General features: G+C 40.4%; 2 protein-coding genes across 6 annotated transcripts in view; both read right to left on the reverse strand.

Annotated features, from left to right (window-relative positions):
• Nucleotides 1-1290: 1290 nt before the first annotated feature.
• Nucleotides 1291-4315, reverse strand: LOC115136135 (CREB/ATF bZIP transcription factor-like). The gene is made up of 4 exons (XM_029671612.2): nucleotides 4100-4315; nucleotides 2519-3369; nucleotides 2240-2315; nucleotides 1291-1757 (listed from the first exon to the last, which is right to left on the reverse strand). The coding sequence occupies exons 2-4, from the start codon at nucleotides 3319-3321 to the stop codon at nucleotides 1677-1679; spliced, it is 960 nt and encodes a 319-aa protein (XP_029527472.1). The 5' UTR covers nucleotides 3322-3369; nucleotides 4100-4315; the 3' UTR covers nucleotides 1291-1676.
• Nucleotides 4316-5668: 1353 nt separating this feature from the next.
• Nucleotides 5669-22806, reverse strand: part of sytl2a (synaptotagmin-like 2a) — a 42356-nt gene continuing 25218 nt past the window's right edge. The window contains exons 7-19 of one of the 5 annotated variants that reach the window (XM_065023866.1): nucleotides 21472-22281; nucleotides 20640-20714; nucleotides 14189-14287; nucleotides 13907-13963; nucleotides 13106-13221; nucleotides 10975-11094; nucleotides 10346-10515; nucleotides 9840-9942; nucleotides 9391-9552; nucleotides 9157-9253; nucleotides 8956-9061; nucleotides 6780-6985; nucleotides 5669-6378 (exon numbers count right to left, since the gene is read on the reverse strand). In XM_065023866.1, coding sequence (XP_064879938.1) covers nucleotides 6230-6378; nucleotides 6780-6985; nucleotides 8956-9061; nucleotides 9157-9253; nucleotides 9391-9552; nucleotides 9840-9942; nucleotides 10346-10515; nucleotides 10975-11094; nucleotides 13106-13221; nucleotides 13907-13963; nucleotides 14189-14287; nucleotides 20640-20714; nucleotides 21472-22281 — 2270 coding nt within the window. In that variant the 3' untranslated portion in view covers nucleotides 5669-6229. The other 4 variants (XM_029671608.2, XM_029671603.2, XM_029671609.2 and 1 more) reach the window with 4 other exon arrangements.

A 22806-nucleotide genomic window follows, 5' to 3' on the forward strand; every position in this document is an offset into this window, starting at 1 on the left:
TAAGCACTCAATTCATAGGATGCATGTACTGACTGTCCACGTGATAGTTTTAACCATATTTTGAAGCTATAGTGTATATAAACAAAGATATTATTTAAACAATGGATTACAAAACAAATTGGGGGTTATGGTTTCAACGGTATGTTTTGATTGGGGTCCTTGAAAATCATGTACACCTCAAGTAATCAGCAAAATGCATCAGTCTAAAAATGCTCTGTGTCTGTTAACAGGCTCTCAAACGCTTTTACGGTTTCCTATGTCCAACATATATGCACATATGGCAAAATATTCCAAATTTTTCACAACAGTTTAGTTTGCAGTGCATGCCCAAATAAGTAGCCTTGCATGCCACTTATGACCTGTGAATTTTAGCCACCTACCTATACCCACGGATTCTTGGAAGAATACAACTTAATGCCCCCTGAGCTAACGCCATGATAACCCAAAATAAGGTTGTTTCAAACTATGTATAGCTTAAATATAAACGCAAACTATCATTTCGATCTCATGTATAGTCACTCCTTTCATCAATAGCTTCATCTATGAATTTGAAGGTGGTTACATTTCTCCAACCCATCCTTTGGCTTTATAGCAAACAAAAAGTGTTTGGGTCTGAAAAACAAATTAAGGACGGTACCTTTTAACAAAGTTCATTTGTGAAGTAGCTAACCATTTACTTTTCAGATCCAAATGAAAGTGTTGTTGGTTCTCCACATTAAATACCACTGAAATGCCACCCAGCTCGATAAACTTTAGTGAGTCCCTTACACCATTTGTTAGATATTTTCAGACCTCAGAAGTGGTCTGTCTAAACGAATCAATGGCCCAAGCTACCAGGTGTGTAAATCCCACTAAATGCCTCAACCCCAAGGAAAGACAGGTGCCATCTGAAATTATTTGAATTTGCATCATTTTAATCAGCACCTGTATTTGGGGGTGGGGGGTTCATTTGGGATTGAGACATACAGCTGGATCTATACAGGTGGTGGGGTGGGACATGAACTTATTACACCAATTTTGAAGTCTGAAAACACCTGAAGCGGATTTGAGTGAAATATCACTTTAAAACTAAATGCAGCAGCATTATGTAAAAACAAGTACATCAGACTAGTAGGCTTTGAACTCTCCACTGAAATCAGCCCTCACAAACCATCACATTTTTCCATTTTGTTGAGGAATTGATAGACCTTTGTCTGCAGAAAGAGCTTGCTGTTTGAAAAGAGAAAAAGAGATGTGTTAATGTCAAATACATTGGGTCACATTCAAGGTCAAATATAACTGAAACGTGTATAATCAAAATAAGATTTATTTTCAATCATATCCATGTTCCTGAAACATTGTTCTCTCATTTAGAAAAAAAAAAGTTACCACATCTTTGTACTTTACATAACATTCTTTAAGATTGTCACTTTATACAAAATTGGTGATGTCCATTTCTATCAGGATCACATCGATAACAAGATAGTTTGACTAGTTTTTTTTTTAAACAACTGGGTTACATACCAATGTGTCAACAAGTCAGGTTAAACTTGTGAACAAACCGTTATAGGACCTCTAATATTGTCAATGTAATAGGTAGTGGAACACTTGTCATCCACAATATATTCTAAATTCACTACTTTTTACAAAGAAGGTGTTATGGGATACTGGTTGAATGTAGTCACTTACACCCTTTGTTATACTACCTTTAAAAAAATACCAGGCCAAGTTGGCAGCAGCGGGTCCCGCCTCTTCAGCTTCCCGAACAGCAGAATCCACTTTAGCAATAAAGAAAAATAGGGGCGCTAAATCAAAACATCCTTCAGCAGAATAGTGACGTTTCACAAAAAGACAAGTTCTAACCAAACCATGCTACGCCATTATATGTTCTCGTTTTTTACCCATTCTGGTTTGAGACCCAATATGAACTAATAATCATATACTATGAAAACTCTTTGTGAAACGTCACTGTAATCTATTTACAATTATTTATGTTTTACAATTCCAATAAACTTGACAAATTCAACAGCCCCCATTTCTTTATATTTGGGAGGGAAATCAGTTTGATTTAATATTTACAGGTTAAACGCTTACTGCATAGAACTTAAAACAAAAGTAATTGAAACTAAGATGGAAAGATATGTTCCAGTGTAAACTTAATGTTAGTGTAAAAGCCTTTGGTGTATTCTAAGAGGAATAAAACTTGAAAAACATTTAGAATTTATCAAATCATCAGCTTTGCTTCATCTGAGATCCTTACCATGGAGCCAAGCAGACAGGGACGTTCTGTAACCCATTCATCCAGCATGGTAGAACAATCATCACCTAGAAGAAAACTGGCAACAAGGTTTAACGAGTAACGTGTACTTAAATCATTGGTAAGATTTTTTACACATGCTCAATCATTCAACATTTCTTAATTAAGTAATGATCTCAAATAGTTTTAACAGTGTTCATAGATTCCCCTGACGTTCATTACACTGAAGTTAATCAGGTTCAGTCTCAACATCTGAAAACAGATAAAAGTACTTGACCCTACATTTTGAGTGATGCGCTTGCACTCTCTGCACACTTAGTGCAGAACTCCACTGAGACGTTGTTCTTGTCCACGTGCAGACAGACGCCACCAGAAGTCTCCTTTTCCTCCACCTTCACACGTTTCCGCGGCAAGGCATAATCGTGGTCGTCATTCTTGTTGGACCCCTGGAAAAGCGAGGAAGATAATTTCATGCCGTTCACACCGCTCAGCCTTGACAACAGCTGGGCTAACATGCTCTCGTTGGCCAACACAGCTCTCAGGTACCTCGTCTCATCTTCCAACTCTTCTACCCTCTTATTCAATTGGACGTTTTCCTGTTTGAGTATGCGGTTTTCTGACGACAGAGACCCAACTTTATTTTCCAGCCCGTTCACGTATTCCTTCTTTTTCAGACGATTAATTCGCGCAGCGACAGCGTTTTTGTTGATCATGTGCCCAGACGGGTCATCTCTCCCCTTCCTTTTCTGAACAGCAGACACTCCTTCGGGCGATGGGGTCCTGGACGTGCCAATCCAAAAATCTTGATCTGTTGTGTCACCCACACCTATTTCGGTCAATCCAATGTCGAAAAGAGGGGAGACTGCATCCTTCTCAAATGTCCAGTTTAACTCGTCGATTCCAAATAAATCATCCAGCTCTAATCCAACTGTACTATCCCCATTCTCTGACCTAATTTCTTCAGAGGGACTCGTTTTAACATTTATCATTTCAACAAAGTCAGTGACTTCAACATCAAAAGGACAAGTTGAAGAGTACACCTCCACATTGGTGATGTCTGAACGACCTCTTCGTCTGGTGATCATTTTAGCTTTTGATGAGGGACACCACCAATGTATTCCCGCTCAGATTATCTGTGAGAATACAACAAGAACATTGATTAGTGAATTAAGTCTGTTTAATGAATATATTGGGTTTCATACCCCCTTAGACATGAAAGACATGAGTATTGTGTCCTGTACTTCAGGGAGTAATGTTAAATTAGGCCTAGCTAGCCTTCAGATCCTCTGTCCCTTACCTCAACCCCCATTTTGAAGGGACTAAAGTCTTGAGGCCATGCACGTTTCCTTTACCAAATAACGTTAATCAGTAGCGTTGAGCGATTTTTAAGTTGTTATATTTCGGTTAGATCATTTGAGATAATCACGGATTTCGATTTATTTTTTCCTGTAAACGTGATTTTAGAGCTCTTTCATGGAAATTCCAAAGCCAAACATCATGAACATTCAATTGCCAAAACATAAATTCTGTGTGGATCTTTGTCGAAAAATTATAAACATTTCTAGTTAATGCAGTTGTTCAATGCCTAATATCTAACGTTAGCTAGCTAATTTAGGCGCCATAATGTTGTCTGAACAAGAATGACGTTACATTAGGCCTAACTAGCTAACATTAGCTACCATGCAATCTTTACGTTTTTTGGAACATGTTATAAGTACTCACATTGATATTTTGTTAACTCGTTTGTGGTTTCAACAACGTCATTTTTTATTTAACGCTAGTTAATTATAACAATATTAGCTAGTTGGAAGACCATTGCGCACAAACAAAATGACAAAGCATTTTTGAAGTAACCACACTTACCGTCCGTGAAGCTTTAACTGGATCCTATTGTAGCTATTTGTTCGTAATATTATTCAGCTTTCGTAGGAAAAGATTCGATCTTGTTTGACAGTCTGTAAATTTGTCTAATCCCAAAACACCTACTTGCTGACTAGCGGAGACAACTTCTAAACGGACAAAGGACGCAAAGAATGGCGACTCAACCTGCGGAAATGGTTTTCACAGGTTACCACACCCACAAAGTCAAAATGGCGACTCAACCCGCGGAAATGGTTTTCACTAGCTACCACAGCCAAAGTAAAACAGCTATATTGTAAATATATATATATATATATATATATATATATGAGAAGAAAATAGCCGTTTGCTCTTAATTTAATTTACGGTTAGACATAATGTTAGCATTGTGGTTAGGTTTAAAATGGGCGAAGACATGGGCGTGGTTTATGACTTTGTGGCTATGGTAACTAGTGACGAGGCGGTAAAACATCACTAATAATCATATACCATGAAAACTCTTTGTGAAACGTCACTGTAATTTATTTTTTAAAAAATGTACAATTCCAATAAACTTGACAAATTCAACAAGCTCCCATTTCTTTATATTTGGGAGGGAAATCAGTTCCTCTGCCCAGGCGTTGCTAACGTCTGCCAGACCTTACATAGGTATTTTACTTCTCAGCGAACCCCATCATATGTTATAGCATTAACTGCCAGTCGGTGCTGCAACCAATGGTTGATGCACGCAACGTCTGAGCAAGGGAAGGCGATCTTTCCCGTGGGGTCTAGCGTGAGTCTATAAAAATAGTCGCAGCTGTGCTTAATTATTTGTGCACCAGGGGTCGCATTATGAAGCGTTGAGCCTGCTAGCAGGCTCAAAATAAATATATTATTTTAAAATACCGAATTGTATACCACTTGGCCTCCATTCGCTCCTGGTTCACAGGGTGGCCCACACGTGGCTGAAATTCCGCCGCTGTAGCATCTTAGAACCTCAGCATTTCTCTACTCCGTTCCACCTCCTCCCTTTCTACTGCTCTAATGTGCGCAAGGTAGATCTGATCACCCTTGGATGTATTGTAGCCAGATTCGTCAGACTGAATAAGTCGATGCTAGAGAGATCTATAATCACCAGATGTTCAAAAGACTCCACTCTAAAAAGGTCTCATAAGACAAATGAGAGAAATTACCTATGTGCAGTCAAAAACGTAATACTATGAAAATGATGATAGGGCCCTTTTAGTGAGCTGTTTGAAATGACCGCCTGAAATTTCAGCCTGTTATGGTGTGGTGTAATGGAGTTTGGGTCTTGCGGTAAATTAGTAATAGACCAATAAGAAATAGAGTTCCAAACCTCTCTGCCAAATAACAGCAATATATTATTATTATTAATAATACAAATTCTGGAGCATTTAAAAAAAAACTCTGTCCCAAATTCCCCATAGGATCACGGCTCTTTTTGCATTCTCTTGGAAATCCAACTTCCAGTCTATTTCAAATGTTGTGGTTATTTTTCTCACTGCTTCCTGCCAATTGCTGGCGAAAAATGTCATTTTTTGTGTATAACCATTACTATTGAATTCACACCGATTTTATTTTTCAACATGTGATATTGTATTTATTGTTGGGGTGCCTGAATTAGTGGAAACATTAACTATGATGAAAAATATATGCTGTTACTATATTGAGTAATGTGAATACATGTATTTTACAAAGACAACAATGATAACATAACACCACATTTCTGATTATATATGCTGTTGTATCAATAGTGGAAACATTTTCTTCAGTTAATTTACCATGGAATAACATTCTGAAAACTTATATAGGAATATATACAAATAGCGATAAATATGCATTGGAATGAATCAATTAAAACAACCTATTTATATCTTAACAATTTCTGAGTATGTATTTGATCTGTATGACAACAAGCATGATTATGTAAAATGTTAATCTTTCAAAAAATAAAATACATGTAATTCTAAGAAGAATCTAAGCACAATACTCCAATGTGCCTGTATGGTCTTTCTCCTAAAAAAGTGAGAGATTATATTACTGATTACATTATCGGTTATAAGTTTCATCAAACTGATACACCCAATGAGCAACTTTCTTCTCATTTTGTCATCCAACTTTTCATACACCATCTTATTTTGATACACCTCTTGCCATTATCAACATTCTCAAGGGTATAATATCCTCAACCCATTCATTGTGAGAATGCATCATTCTCTCCCATAAACTTGCTTCTTCAGAGGTTGAATCCATCCAATCCACCTCTAACCCATAACTTTTACCTGTAAAGACAGATTGGAGATGATCCAGTTAGCTTCCTATTGGATGTATTGTGTATGCATTTCAATATTAATAATTAGGCTACAATAGGTTTGGAACGACTCAAGAAACTATTTCAATAGAAAGACATACTACCTTAGAGAAAAGCATAAATCACATTCAGAAATGTGGGGAATTTTGTCAACCCATTAGATGCCGTAATTCAATCGGTGCTATAGCACAGCTGAGAATGTGCCTTTTAAACACATTTTCCCGATGTTCTTAGAGATCGCATTTATGGTCAACGTTGCGCATGTCGTCTCATGTGTAAATTACCTTTAAAAGTCTGTTATAGTGTGTTGCATTTTAACGTGCCTTGAATTGAGTACCGGCCAAACTTTAAACAAATTACAAAGTATTTTACCTGTTCCAAGGCTCAGTCTTAAGCCCCCAATGAAATGGTTAGTGAGCCGGTCGTGATCCCACACTGTGACTTCAACGCAGGCCTCTCGTAGGTCGTCCGGCCGAAAGCCATCATAGACCATGGTGTGATTGAACATGGGGTTGGCCGTCTTCTTCACCACCCGAGTCTTCTGTCGGCTTTTCCTGCTCGTGTCTGGAAGCACGGTGCTAAAATAGCATACAACAACAACGGATTAGTAGCCTAGCACACTCTGGCCCACAATCTGATCCTGTGCATTTCAAGGAAGAGCTTTAGCTCTAACAGTATACTGTAAGTTTAGGACAAAAGCAATCAATGGCCCTGTTAGAATATTACAGAAATGCATCCTATTCTTCCTCGCTACCATTATTGAGGTAATCACAGATATGAACTGGGTGGCTTGGTGAAAGTAATAGGGTGTTCACCTTATCAAATTGCATATAAACTCAGCAAAAAAAGAAACGTCCCTTTTTCAGGACCCTGTCTTTCAAAGATAATTAGTAAAAATCCAAATAACTTCACAGATCTTCATTGTAAAGCGTTTAAACACTGTTTCCCATGCTTATTCAATGAACCATAAACAATTAATGAACATGCAGCTGTGGAACGGTCATTAAGACACTAACAGCTTATAGACGGTAGGCAATTAAGGTCACAGTTATGAAAACTCAGGATACTAAAGAGGCCTTTCTACTGACTCTGAAAAACACCAAAAGAAAGATGCCCAGGGTCCCTGCTCATCTGCGTGAACGTGCCTTAGGCATGCTGCAAGGAGCCATGAGGACTGCATATGTTGCCGGGGCAATAAATTGCAATGTCTGTACTGTGAGATGCCACAGACAGCGCTACAGGGAGACAGTACGGAACGCTGATCATCCTCGCAGTGGCAGACCAGATGTAACAACACCTGCACAGGATCGGTACATCTGAACATCACACCTGCGGGACAGGTACAGGATGGAAACAATAACTGCCCGAGTTACACCAGGAACGCACAATCCCTCCATCAGTGCTCAGACTGTCCCCAATAGGCTGAGAGAGGCTGGACTGAGAGCTTGTAGGCCTGTTGTAAGGCAGGTCCTCACCAGACAATCATTGGCAAAAACGTTGCCTATGGGCACAAACCCACCGTCACTGGACCAGACAGGACTGGCAAAAAGTGCTCTTCACTGAATGAGCATTACACCGAGGCCTGTACTCTGGAACGGGATCGATTTGGAGGTGGAAGGTCAATCATGGTCTTGGACAGTGTGTCACAGCATCATCGGACAGCTTGTTGTCATTGCAGGCAATCTCAACGGTGTGCGTTACAGGGAAGACATCCTCTTCCCTCATGTGGTACCCTTCCTGCAGACTCTGTCTGTGGCGTTTCACATGACCCTCCAGCATGACAATACCACCAGCCATACTGCTCATTCTGTGCGTGATTTCCTGCAAGACAAGAATGTCAGTGTTCTGCCATGGCCAGAGAAGAGCCCGGATCTCAATCCCATTGAGCACGTCTGGGACCTGTTGGATCGGAGGGCTAGGGCCATTTCCCCCAGAAATGTCCAGGAACTTGCAGGGGCCTTGGTGAAAGAGGTGGGTAACTTCTCACAGCAAGAACTGGCAAATCTGGTGCATTGCATGCAGAGGAGATGCACTGCAGTACTTAATGCAGCTGGTGGCCACACCAGATACTGACTGTTACTTTTGATTTTGACCCCCCCTTTTTTCAGGGACACCTTATTCAATTTCTGTTAGTTACGTGTCTGTGGAACTTGTTCAGTTTATGTCTCAGTTGTTGAATCTTATGTTCATACAAATATTTACACATGTTAAGTTTGCTGAAAATAAACACAGTTGACAGTGAGAGGACGTTTCTTTTTTTGCTGAGTTTATATGCATAAGTGCTTACCTCAAGGAAAGAAGGGAGGATGCATTTTCAAAGTATTAAAACAGGGCCAATATTCAGTGAGTAAAAGAGGACAAAACATTTCCATCTACAGGAGTACAACAGTATAAAAAGATCTGAATTTCTACAGTGAGTGGATCGCTACAAATCCAATGGTTTAGTTTATATATGACTAAATGACACATTGGCACTATAAACATATTCAATACTAAATTATGCTTCACACCCGTATTTAACCAGGTGCAACATATCCAAAACACATACCATTTCACGAAGGGGTCAATGATCGCACCCCTGATAGCAGGCAGGTTCTTGCAGTCTTTCACCCAAATCTGCACCTCACCCGTCTCAGTTTTGGATGACCTCTTACCTACCAATTGAGTAAAAACACACATAAGTAAGTTATGTTCAATAGAACACATAACAGGCTAGATGATGATGAGAGTGGTCTGAGAAACCGCTTACTGTAGGAGATCTGTGGCAGAAAACGCAATCCTATTCTCATCTCTCCTCTATGGTCAATAGATTGGGAGTGAGAGGGACTGAGAGACTGTGTCGAGATCTAAAGTGAATAGAATAACTTTATTTTTAGTTGTGGCAAGTTGGTATCAGATCAGTCTTTATGAATTACCACCTATATAAAAATTGACACTGCAAAACAGACTGTATACGACCAAAACTAATCCTCTTGCAGTTTACCCTTGCTTTCAAAGCATAATCATTCATCTGCGTGTTGCTAAAGTCCCATTCAGACAAATCCAAGTCCACCTCGCCAAGGAAGCTGTTCCGTCCAAAGTTGTCATTGTGCCACACGGAGACATTAAGTGCTTGAGTCTTGAGGGTCTCCATGGTAACTTTAAACTGCAGGGGTAGAAAAGGGGATAAAAGTAGTTTTCTCAATGCAGACACAATAGACCGAGCACTGATAGCTTTGTGTCCAGCTATTTTTGAACTGTTGAAAAACAATTTCCCGAGTATAAAATCAGGAATGTACACCCCCACCACACACACACACAGACTTCTGCCATATCAGAGGACACCTGGACCACCTATTGAGATGTTTGTTGAGTGAATCAGGTGATAAATAATCTGAAAAGGAGATTGGATGAGGACTTTAATAACCAGCCATCATATCTCTTCTCTCTTACCCTAAGGATCTCATTGTAAGTGGGGTTCAAGGTCTTCTTTTTCACACTGGCTTTTCTCTTTCCCATCTTCGCTTTGTCCGGTAAGAGGTAACATTTCACATATCTGAAAATTAATATCCAACATCAGATTCTTAGCCACTACACAAATACAAAGCAAAATCAACAACGGCTGGGATTAAATTAGAAGCTGTGCTATAGCGCGCTGGACATTTAAAGGTAATTAACAATTAAGCAGGCATCTGCAATGTTTACCTTGAATGCGATCTCAGCAAATGCGGTAACATGTCTACAAGTGCAATCGGATAGAAGTCGGTGAAAGTTTCCAAGGCACATCATTGCTTTCCATGCACCTAGTCTCAAATTGCAATAACACACTGATGATCCTATGTAAGGTAATGGGAAACATCAACCTCTGTAAACCTATGCACCTGGAGATGGCAGATTTATTTTACATTGATAGGATAATCACACACACACACAATCTTATTTATTGCAAGAACACCTACGGATCAGAACGGTTCTTCTTGGGTTCTGCCACGGCAAGATCTCTGCAGTGGACAACAAAGATGTGGAACTCCCCGAGCTTCTGGACATAATTCATGGCAAACCGGATTGTTCCCTTCACTTCCACATCCCCATCTACTCCACTGTAGATGCTTGCCACACTGCCGCTCACCTTAACGGTCCACATGATGTTAGGAAGAGACAACAGCATCACCAAGTGTTGTATCAAGCCATTAAACCAGATGTTTGATGTGTTTGATACCCTTCCATTGATTCTGTTCCAGACATTACAATGAGCCTGTCCTCCCAATTTAAAGTGCCACCAGCCACCACTAAACCTCAGTATTATTATCTTCTAGATGCGGAACGAATGCCTCTCTTAGTCCACATTCAGAACCCTAATATTCCCGATTCTCTAGAACCCTAATATTCTTACATCTGCTATGGGACAATTGTATGATTCCTGTGTATCACATGTGGGGGAGAAAACAAATGTTCTGCTGTATTATGCTAATAACTTTTGTTATTAGCATTATTAGGATTGCAGCCATGTGAATTCAAAGCAAAGTGAGTTTGATTATTTCATGGCACACGTCAACATATCTGATAGGGAAGCTGCATGGGAACATACAGAGGACATGGACGCCATGCCAGAGGAGAGGCTAAGGTTAGTGAGGGAACTGCTCATCCGCTTTTTCCAGCTGAAGTTGAGACTTTCCACTGAGGTGCTGTCACTGTCTCTGCCATCCTTCTACAAGATAGTGCAGAAACAACAATGGCGGGTGGTCAGAAACACACACACACACACACACACACACACACACACACACACACACAGGTTAAAACACATTGTGGTGGGCCTACATGGTGGTTGGAGCCAGGGTCTGCTACATGCACATACAGTGCCTTCGGGTAGTATTACACATTTTGTTCTGTTACATCCTTATTCTAAAATAGATGTTAAAAACTCAGCAATGTACACACAACACCGCAATAATGACAAAGCGGAAACAGGTTTTCAGATTTTTTTGCAAATGTATTACAATTTTAAAACAGAAATACCTTATTTACATGTATTCAGACCCTTTGCTATGAGACTTGAAATGGAGCTCAGGTGCATCCTGTTTCCATTTATCATGCTTGAGATGTTTCTACAACTTGATTGGAGTCCACCTGTGGTAAATTCAATTGATTGGATGTGATTTGAAAAGGCACACACCTGTCTATGTAAGGTCCCACAGTTGACAGTGCATGTCAGAGCGAAAACCAAGCCATGATGTCAAAGGAATTGTCCGTGGAGCTCCGAGACAGAATTGTGTCGAGGCACAGATCCAGGGAAGGGTAAAAACAAAAATGTCTGCAGCATTGAAGGTCCCCAAGAACACAGTGGACTCCATCCTTCTTAAATGGAAGAAGTTTGGAACTACCAAGACTCTTTCCAGAGCTGGCCGCCCGGCCAAACTGAGCAATCGGGGGAGAAGGGCCTTGGTCAGGGAGGTGACCAAGAACCCGATAGTCACTCTGACAGAGCTCCAGAGTTCCTCTGTGGAGTTGGGAGGAGCTTCCAGAAAGACAACCATCTCTGCAGCACTCCACCAATCAGGCCTTTATGGTAGAGTGGCCAGACAGAAGCCACTCCTCAGTAAAAGGCACATGACAACCTGTTTGGAGTTTGTCAAAAGGGACCTAAAGACTCTCAGACCATGAGAAACAAGATTCTCTGGTCTGATGAAACCAAGATTCAACACTTTGGCCTGAATGCCAAGCATCATGTCTGGAAGAAACCTGGCACCATCCCTACGGTGAAGCATTGTGGTGGCAGTATCATGCTGTGGGGATGCTTTTTAGCGGCAGGGATTGGGAGACCAATCAATATCTAGGCAAAGATGAATGGAGCAAAGTACAGAGAGATCCTTGATGAAATCCTGCTCCAGAGAGCTCAGGACCTCAGACTGGGGTGAAGGTACTCTTTGCAACAGGACAACGATCCTAAGCACACAGCCCAGACAACGCAGGAGTGGCTTCGGGACAAGTCTCTGAATATCCTTGAGCCCGGACTTGAACCCAATCGGACATCTCTAGAGAGACCTGAAAATAGCTGTGCAGCAACGCTCCTCATCCAACCTGACAGAGCTTGAGAGGATCTGCAGAGAAGAATCTGAGAAACTCCCCAAATACAGGTGTGCCAAGCTTCATACCCAAAAAGACTCAAGGCTGTAATTGATGCCAAAGGTGCTTCAACAAAGTAGTAAAGGGTCTGAATACTGTTTTTTTTTCTTTGTCATTACGATGTATTGTGTGTAGATTGATGAGCAAAAACAACTATTTAATCAATTTTAGAATAGGCTGTAACCTGACAAAATGTGGAAAAAGTGAAAGGGTCTGAATACTTACCAAAGGCACTGTACAAGCCATGTTAAAAATGTAGTCAAATGTGGGACAGTTTGGTTATCAATAGCTTATGCGTCTTATCCAAGCATGAAAAATACATTCATTATATGACCTCAAAAAAGGAAAGGTGACCGCATTACCCCTGAATATGTTATGCATTTGGTCATACATGGTGGATTTTGAAAGCCATTCAAATGAATTCAAGAGGAAAGAATTCTATAAAATCAGGTATTTTGTATTGTTGTCATCTTAAAGCTAACAAGGCAATTCACTTCCCCCTAATTCAGATGGGGTATATCACTCTAAAAATGGTTAGGTATTTTTTTTACCATGAACAAAGGGCACATTATTTTTATTTGTATTTGTTTTACCTCATCCTGCATAACAGACACCGACTTGCTCATATTCTTCATCTGCTCCGGGACTGAAAGGGAGGAGGGAGGAGGGAGATGGAGAGGAAGGAGGGAGGAGGGAGGCACTGCAGAGACTGGAAGATGCAAAGCAGATAGGTGGATAAGGACTTTTACAACTCTCTAACTAATCTCACCTAATGGCTCAAATCAGCAGGATCTTCACTGAAATAGTGAAATTCAAAGACAATGTAATGACAGCTGATGTAATCATCTTGGCCAAACGACATGCTTTCCTCAACACTCTTCTGCTCTCAATAATCCACTTCCTGAATAATTCCTAAATCAACCCCTATCATCTTCCCCTTAGACAATTGAGTAGATCAGAGAGGATTGGGAAGGTGTAAGCGATTTGCGGAACTTCCACCTTGCCCTATGATAGTACAGGTGCATGGATTGTTGCCATATTGGGCAGAGTCAAGGAAGATTGATTTAAACAATCACAAGATCAGATGTTGTTATAACCATGGCATCACTGTGCCTGAAACCACAACAACCAACAGAACAATGTTATTTGAAAAATTCTAGTTTCCTCAAATTGAAATAAAATATGAATAGTGATATTTCAACAATGAGTTACAATTCTAATCTATTCTCATTACTGATAGTTCACGGTTTCAACTCTCACCAATAAATATAGTCAAAATCTAATAATACAAGTATAACAAAATTGTATTTGTTTGCACAATACTCGGTGTCTGCCTTCAAACAAAAAGCAAATGTACACTGTTTTATCAAATGAAATTGAGCAGAAATATTTACCATCATCCACATTTAGATTCAATTCACTTCTTTGGTCAATTATACTTCTCTCTTCTCCTTTGGAAGAAAATAAAGGGTTAGAGGATTAAACAGTTAAGTTCAGATATCATGAAAACAACATCATAATGCTAATTGAAAACTCTTTCTTAAACAATTTATTTGAATGGTTACAGCGACAATTGGCCACGGCTAACCACAGTCTAGGATTGAGAATAACACTGAGTTAAGGAATTCAAGAATCAAGCCTATTGAGCTCAGGAAAACCAAGAACGGTCTATTTACGTTTTGGTGGTGATAAAACGTCCTCCAGACTTCTGGATAAGGGTCTTGAAGACATTTGTTTAAACTCTAACCTGATAGGGCTTGAGTTCTCACCATGATCTGCCACAGATAAAATAAAATCAGCTCTGGAAAATATTGCAAAAAACAGAGGAACAAACAGACCGGTCTTCATAGATTGCATGACATTAAGAAAAATGTCCCCATCTCATATTTCCAGATACTTGTTCTGAACAAACAGTTGCACAGCATTCAAAAAATCTATTGATTGTACTTTATGAAGATTAGGGAATATTTGAATTAGTTTGTTTTCAATTCCATCAACTGATTATTTAAAACACCCTGACAGATAATACAAATATATATTAGCTTACTTCAGTTTCTTAATGATCCAAGTCTGTGGCATACAGAGTGATTTGAAAAGGTGATCGACTAAACATTTTACATTGGAAGCATCTAGAAATCAAAAAGGTTCTCTTTGCACTTCATGTACTTATTTGAATCAGAGTTAATCTACTCTACAGAATGGTTATCATGATAATGTTAGAGACAATCATCTTGTGCCTCTGTCAGAATGCAGATACAATAAAATGACAAATACAAATATGAAGGCAGGTTAGTCCCATGAAATGTAGGAATTTGTATATAAATTAAAAATCTAATTGAGATCTTATTGGCTCATGCAAAGTGACAGTTTTAATCGCATTAGTAGTTTGGTACAGCACAGTATATTCAATATTGTTACTTCCTTTTACCGCAAAAGTTGTCGGTTTGCTCATCTATTTCGACCCATTAATGTCATGAAGAGACTTTGAGTGATGCAACCGTTGGCTATGCACACCTGGCTGAAGGAGCGACGAGATAAAGTTGAGTAAAGTTCAACGACACAATAGCGTGATATCCAATTGGGACACAGAAGGTCTGGCAAGCTAGCTTTCACACACACTTACTGTCTTGACCGCTGAATGCTCGGCTATGAAAAGCCAACTGACAATTACTCTTAAGGTGCTGACCGGTTGCGCCCTTCATAACCACTGCTTATATTATTTTACCCTGCTGATCATTTATGAATGTATGAACAGCTTGAAAAATGATCTAGCCTTTATGGCCATGTACTTTTATAATCTCCAACCAGTTCGGATTTAAGTATAACTTTTGTATGACTGACGCCTTTAGTGAGAGGTCTAATGCTTAAATATTGAATCAAATATTGAATCATATTCATTTTATAAATAGGCCCATGCGCACCTTCATCAGATGAACCGCAACATGTCGACTAAAGCGATATAATTCATAAATGCATTTGAAAGTTTTTAATATTGTGATAGTGATCTGTTATCCAACAATTATTATTATTACTAACCCTGCATTATAATCATATAAAAGCCCCTTAGATATTCTGTGTTTTTATTTACAGTAGTGATGGACAGCTGGAGGAATTTTGTTTTTCCCAACCGTGGTTTTAGAGTACTTAAGCATCAAATACATTGCAAGTTTGCCCATATTGACCTTTAGACTACACTTTACAATAGGACAAATATGTTATTGAATTAGATAAAAAAAACTGTTATAAAATGTATATTAAGTTGTCTTGCTTGTCTCAGCGCAGCTCGAAACGGTGCTGAAATAGTTGACCACAAGCAGCCTTCTAGGCAGAGCTCCAAAGAAAAAGTAATATCTCAGACTGGCCAATAATTTTAAAAAAAGATTAAGATGGGCAAAGGAACACAGACACTGGACAGAGGAACTCTGTCTAGAAGGCCAGCATGCTGGAGTCGCCACTGTTGACTGGTGTTTTGCGGGTACTATTTAACAAAGCTGCCAGTTGAGGACTTGCGAGGCGTCTGTTTCTCAAACTAGACACTCTAATGTACTTGTCCTCTTGCTCAGTTGTGCACCGGGGCCTCTCACTCCTCTTTCTGTTCTGGTTAGGGCCAGTTTGCGCTGTTCTGTGAAGGGAGAAGTACACAGCGTTGTACGAGAGCTTCAGTTTCTTGGCAATTTCTCGCATGGAATAGCCTTCATTTCTCAGAACCAGAATAGACTGACAAGTTTCAGAAGAAAGTTATTTGTTTCTGGCCATTTTGAGCCTGTAATCGAACCCACAAATGCTGATGCTCCAGATACTCAACTAGTCTAAAGAAGACCCGTTTTATTGCTTCTTCAATCAGAACAACAGTTGTCAGCTGTGCTAACATAATTGCAAAAGGGTTTCTAATGATCAATTAGCCTTTTAAAATTATAAACTTGGATTAGCTAACACAATGTGCCATTGGAACACAGGAGTGATGGTTGCTGATAATGGGTCTCTGTACGCCTATGTAGATATTACATTTTAAAAAATGCAGTTTCCAGCTATAATAGTCATTTACAACATTAACAATGTCTACACTTTATTTCTGATCAATTTGATGTTATTTTAATGGACCAATTTTTTTGCTTTTCTTTCAAAAACAAGGACATTCTAAGTGACCCCACACTTTAGAACGGTAGTGTATATGTATGTATTTTTTCCCCAGAACACTTACCATGTGTGTTCTCGTTTTGTACTATTCTGTAGTTTCGACCCAATGATTCGTCTGACAAACAAAGAACTTTGCGTACTGTAGGCCCAGGCATGGATCAAAGCTGGCGAGACAAGACATATGCTGGACCCTATGTCAGAGAGGTGTTTTTGGGACCACGTCATGTCTATAGTCCTGCTAATAGCCCTTGTGAAAAACAAGTGTTTGAAAACATGTTTTCAAAAGGCCTCCAGGGCCGACAGGTTCCTTACTTTCTCCCCCTTCCACTTGCCTCTTCTATTTATTCCCATAGTAATTCGTTATGGTTTGCATTGCAAATGAGGGCATAAACTGGGTCAAGTCATCCTTTATGTAGTAAAATAAAGGTTAAATAAAAATACATAAAATACTTTTAACAGCACATTACTCAACACTAGTGAGACTCATGTCGCCTATGGTAGGCCTAAAATATTTTTTAAATCTCCACATGTAGGTCTCCTGATGTTAACCCGATCGAATTTGTTGCAACTAAAATGTAGTTGAAATAAACATTTGCATGTTTGCCTGGCATGGATTGTGAATCCATCTCGTTCCTCGCCCTATTCAACCCTGCCAATGCCACCTGACTCTCCACCAATGACGAGACTCTCTGTGAATAATTCCATTTAGAGGATTGGAGGATTCTAAATGAATATCTAAGGGTTTTTCGTTAGGGCAAATCTGATCTGTGATAATATCTAAGGGGCTTTTTATATAATTATAATGTATTGTGAAAGGAAAACGACATGCAAAAGAGACAGTGGTATATATTTTTATTTATCACAATTTTCTTTAACCAATTTCGGTCTTTAATGCTGGGCCGACAGACAAGTTCCTTACTTTTTTTTTTTTTTTACTGAAATTGCAACCAACTTTCTATGGCTTGTTTAAAAAATTATTATATTTTGGAGATGATTTCATTTGTAATCTGAATAAAGGGAAAAAGGCCATTCTTGAACATGGGGTGAGACATTCTTACCAATTTATAAATGAAGCCAGTTGTTATTTAGAATTTTTTATTCCTGTTTTTAGAGGACGAGAAACCAAAAGCCCATTGTACCTATTTTTTGAAAATCGTCAGGCCACATGACTGTTTTTGAAAACGCCTCCATTAATTGCCACAGTTCCTGACTACTGATAGATCAGCGTTCTAACTCCCCCTTGTGATAGTGTGGTGAAATGACAGAATGCCACCATCTACCACAAACGGTCGCGGCATAAGCTTGTAACTTTTAAAGGAAGAACCACTGTATATCTACCCAAAAGAGGCAAATTCTGCCATGTGGAAGACATTGTCCTGTATGTCTAAACCTGCTGCTTCCATCAAAGTTCAGAATGATGTGGCCAACATGATTTGCCCCCACATTTATATCATTAGCCATTTCACTTCTAAATCACTAAATCTATGTTTGATGAGAAAATGCAAAGCTCACAGCTTGAACTTGCCCGAGATTGAGACCAGATCTCAGGCATGCTTCCTCTGGATACACGACTGTCGACATTCTCCATGGACCTAGGACTGATCCAAGATGGACTCCCCTCACTGCTTCTCATGCTCAGGAGCAATGGAGTGGGGACAGTGGGACTCAGATGGTCATTCCCAACTTTATCTGAGATAAACTGAGGGATGTGTGTCTGCTCAGGGAGCCCCAAATAATGTTGGTTGCTCTGGGGAATGAAAGATCTTGCAAGGCGGAGATATGTTTCAGAGACTTCAGATGCTCCTGAAAGCTTTCTTTCACCAGGATCCCTATTGATGGGCTGTTGACCAATCTTGCCAGCTTCAAAGGCTCTTCTTATATGCGGGTCCCCATGATTTGGCCTAGAGGACCAGTGAGGACTGCCCTCCTGTACACTTAGGTTCCCTAAACTGGTCCTTCTGAAGGGGCAAGGGAGCGACCTAGTAGGTGATAGCGGGGACATCATAGAAGTTAGTGAACTCTGTGCCGAGCCTCTACGTGGAAAGGTCAGGCGATCCTGCCCCTTCTCTTCAGATCTAAACTGTGGAGAGGTAGACGTGATTCCTAGGGTATGTTTGGTGGACTCTGATCCTGACTGCATTGCTTCATGTGAGAGTCCTTTTCTCTGTTTAACCACTGGTGTTGCTCTCTCTGGATCATCCTGATGCTCCCTTGTGGGTGAGGCAATGTCTATGGAGAAGGATTTAAATGGAGAACTATCACGCCTGGCTCCTTGGAAACTGGATGAACCTCTGGGCAGGGCTTTTGGATGACAGGTCTTTATAGGACTTCTCTTAAGTTCATCGTCAGTTTTGTCTTTCCACTTTGGAATTTCAGATCTAGGCAGAGGTGTTTTAGGACTTAAGGGTATTTCTTGATTCAGGGTTGGCCCTGTTTCCATCTTATATGAATCTTGCTGATTTATAGAATCAACATCGCCAACACTACAGTGACTACTCGGTAGTGATGAGTTTGAACTCCACTTGATGAAACCCTTTTCTATTCTTTCAGCCATGGACAAGTCGGAGGCGCTGGCCTTAACCCCGTATAAGGAAGAGCTTTGCTTGTCACAGTCACCCTTCCCTAGGTCAGTTTCAATTGTTCTTAGACTAGACTGAGAAGTGGCAATTGAGTGGTGGACTGGAGGTGTTCCTGAAAACGGATGGGTTTGACTATCTAAAGCCTCCTTTGGTTTGCCAACAATGACCCTTGGTCCACTATTCTCCTTCTCCCAGAAGGACTTGAGGTTATTGATCTTGGCCTTCCTGCTTTCCTGTTGACTGAGAGAACGTCTAACAAGGGGCACTGGGACACGCCCCTGCCGGCTTGTGCGGGGACTGGATGGAGAGACATGTAAAGGAATGTCCACCTTCTCATCTGGCTGGACTGTCTGAGAAGGCACTGTCAAGCCCACAGATGAACTGGAATTATCTTCAGAGATAAGGATGGATTTATCCCTGAATGTACCATTGTCACCTGATGTTTTTAACATGTAGTTACTTTCAACGGAAGATGAGGACTTTTCGTCATATGACAGAGCAGCACTGTGGTCTATGTTACACTGCTCTGAGGTTTCCACCTTTTGGGAGAAGGGATGGTTAATCAGCATATGTGAGTCATTACTATCATTGCTTTTTGCTCCAAAGATATTGGACTTTCTCATGACACTAGTGTCGAGGTGAAGCTGAATATTTTGAAAAGATGATGATGCTTCAACAGTCTCAGCCTTGGCAAAATCTTTACCAAAATCATGCATTTTTTGGTCACAAGTATCCCCAGCACTGACAAGTACTTCACACCTCATTGTATCAGTGCTTAGTTTACTGAGCAGTATTTTAGGGCCAATTTCTCTTTCCCAAAATGATTTCAAGTTGGAGAGTTTATCTGGTAACGCATCTACTCCACATGCACTCCCCTGTGGCTCCTGTTGAGTTTGATCTATTTCTTTTTTAAGCACTAGTTCTCTAACCTCCGGTGTCTTCTCATTTTTAGCTGACTGTTTGTCAGTAGCACATTTATGCAGATCTTGCTGCTGGTCAGAATAAGTATTCACAGTGGACTGGCAGAAGACGAAGTTCAGGTTGGTGTCGTCAAGCTCTTTCTGTTCACAGAGAACCACCTCCTCTTTAACTGGGCTTTGCGGCTCAAGGATTTTCTCTTCTCTTGCTTCCCATCTACTAAATATCCCTAGGAGCCCTCGCCGAGGCTTTGGAGACACACGACTAGATGGCTTCTTAGAGGCAGCATCACTTGGCATCTCATCTGTGATGATGTCGACAGGAGTCACTGGTTCCTCACTGGGTTGTTGGGGGAGCTGAACCTGTGGCTTGTCACAGCTTCCCAGGTTCCAGCTGAACCAGTCGCGAACCTTAGCCATGGATTGACCGTCCTCCTCTGTTATCTTGGTGGGGGAGATCCCCTGGGCCGCGGCCCCCAAGAGAATGGGCTTACCTGTCTCTTGCTCAGCACAATGGAGGTCGGACACCTGAAGGGTAAGGGACTCAGCATGACGATGGTCAAGTTGATCTGTAAAGGAAATCAAAACAACTTGGATTTCTCATCACTTGTATTTGCTGACATACAAATGTAGGATCTTAATTTGAGCCAGTTTGCTACAGCAGGAAAATAATCCTGCAGCAACAGGAAATGTGAATTATTATGTGGATTATAATGAATGGACATTTTTGCAGGGGTTGATATATTTTTCATTAGGGCAAATTAAGTCAGAAGTTTAAAGTGGAAATGACACATTTTGGAAGCCTTTTTTTAAATTCTCAGCAACAAAATAATAATCAAATTCAGATCCTACATTTTGAACAGAGCAATAAATAATCAAGCAAATTATTGAATTGAACTATGTCATCTACAAGTCAGTATAATGATGAGCAATAGCATGTAATAGAAGAAAATGATTTATAAAACATTAGACAACCATATAATTTCAAAGCCTGAATGCCCCCACCAATGAAAAAAAGAGCACATTCCTTGCAGTCCAAATTCACCAATCACCATCAGCAAATATTATCATCATACAATAAATGAATGTGTACATTCATGTATGAAAGCAAGCAGGTTAGTGATTAAAAAACAGATCTTACAACACAAACATGGTGAGTAGTTTATAAAGTTTTATTTCCTAAATTAATTGAATACAAACCTACAATCATTCTCTGCACTCCTCACTACAAATATTTGAATAGATTAATGGGTTGATTGTTGACTGATAGATTTAATTAATTAATAAAATCATCAAATGAATTAAATGGAGATGCACTAGCCTTACCATCAGGGACCTGGGCTGGGCCTGTGTCTAGGCATCTTATATCTGGCTTCTCTCTGCAACTCAGACCCTCACCTATGTCCACCTGTCTCTGCATATCATGAATGGGCTGTTGGAGCCAGCAAGGTGAACCTACAGCTGTCAAAAGCTCAATGTCTTCCTTTAGTGGTCTGTGATCACCCTGGTCAATACCACTGTTGATGCCACTTTTGTCTGACTGCCCCGTCTCCTCCTCTCCCTCTGGGTGGCTTGTACAGTACAAATCCAGGAGACTGTGTTCGCCCAGCTCCTTTCCATCCTGCATCTCAGTGAGCCACTCCACGCTGCTCCTGCTCACTGCTAGGCCGAATCTCACCTGTTTCCTGTCTATCCAGACCAGGGTCTCTCTCTCTTTAGCAGGCCAGGTGTCTAAAGATGGCTCTAAGACCCCGTTACTGGAGTGCAGCGTTTGTGGACATTGTGGTTCTGGCTGGCAGCTGCAGACGTTTCGGAACTGAAGAAAGTCAGTGGAGCTACTTTGTTTGAGGATGCTCCTAGGGGCGGGAAAGCTGGCCTGTCTGGCTGCTGGCCTGTCTGGCTGCTGGCCTGTCTGGCTGCTGGCCTGTCTGGCTGCTGGCCTGTCTGGCTGCTGGCCTGTCTGGCTGCTGGCCTGTCTGGCTGCTGGGCTCTCCAAGAGAGAGTCCTGGGATCTGTTAATGATTGTTCTTGTTTTGGGGACAGGCATGCGCAGAGGTGCACTTTGGATGTTTTCGGAACAGATCGATTTTAAGTTAGTTAGATGAGCAACGCAGAACTCAGATGGTGGTAGAAACTCTGGGGGAAAGACAATGGGGGGTGGTGGATAGAAAATTAGGGCACAAAACAGGTGGATAAAGCAAGCATGTTTCAAGAAGCGATGACAATGACGTCTTATGGTTAACATCACAAACATACAGTGGATCCCAATGTAAATGCAAATACATTAATTGGGTGGTGAGGCTGGGGACTTTTAGTACATTTGCATCGGATTACTTTCTTGGTTTACTTCCTTGGTTTAATTCCTTCATGGTTATTGTTATTATCATGATTTTCATAATATCCTGGGAGATTATTCTACATGAGAGAATGTTAAAAAATACCCACTGGGCACAGTCGTCAGTTCAATGTCTAGTTTTGATTTACATTTGGTTAAGTTGTCAACTAATGTGAATTCAATCAAACATGTCACCATGTCATTGGATTTAGGATAAAAGTTGGGTGAAAAAAATATGAAATTCCCTTAAATTAATGACTTCTTTCAAATCCAATCAGTTTTCCATGTTGATTCAACGTCAACACATTACATTTTTTTTTATTTGG

This window comes from Oncorhynchus nerka, linkage group LG10, assembly GCF_034236695.1.
Source record: "Oncorhynchus nerka isolate Pitt River linkage group LG10, Oner_Uvic_2.0, whole genome shotgun sequence".
Lineage (NCBI taxonomy): Eukaryota > Metazoa > Chordata > Actinopteri > Salmoniformes > Salmonidae > Oncorhynchus > Oncorhynchus nerka.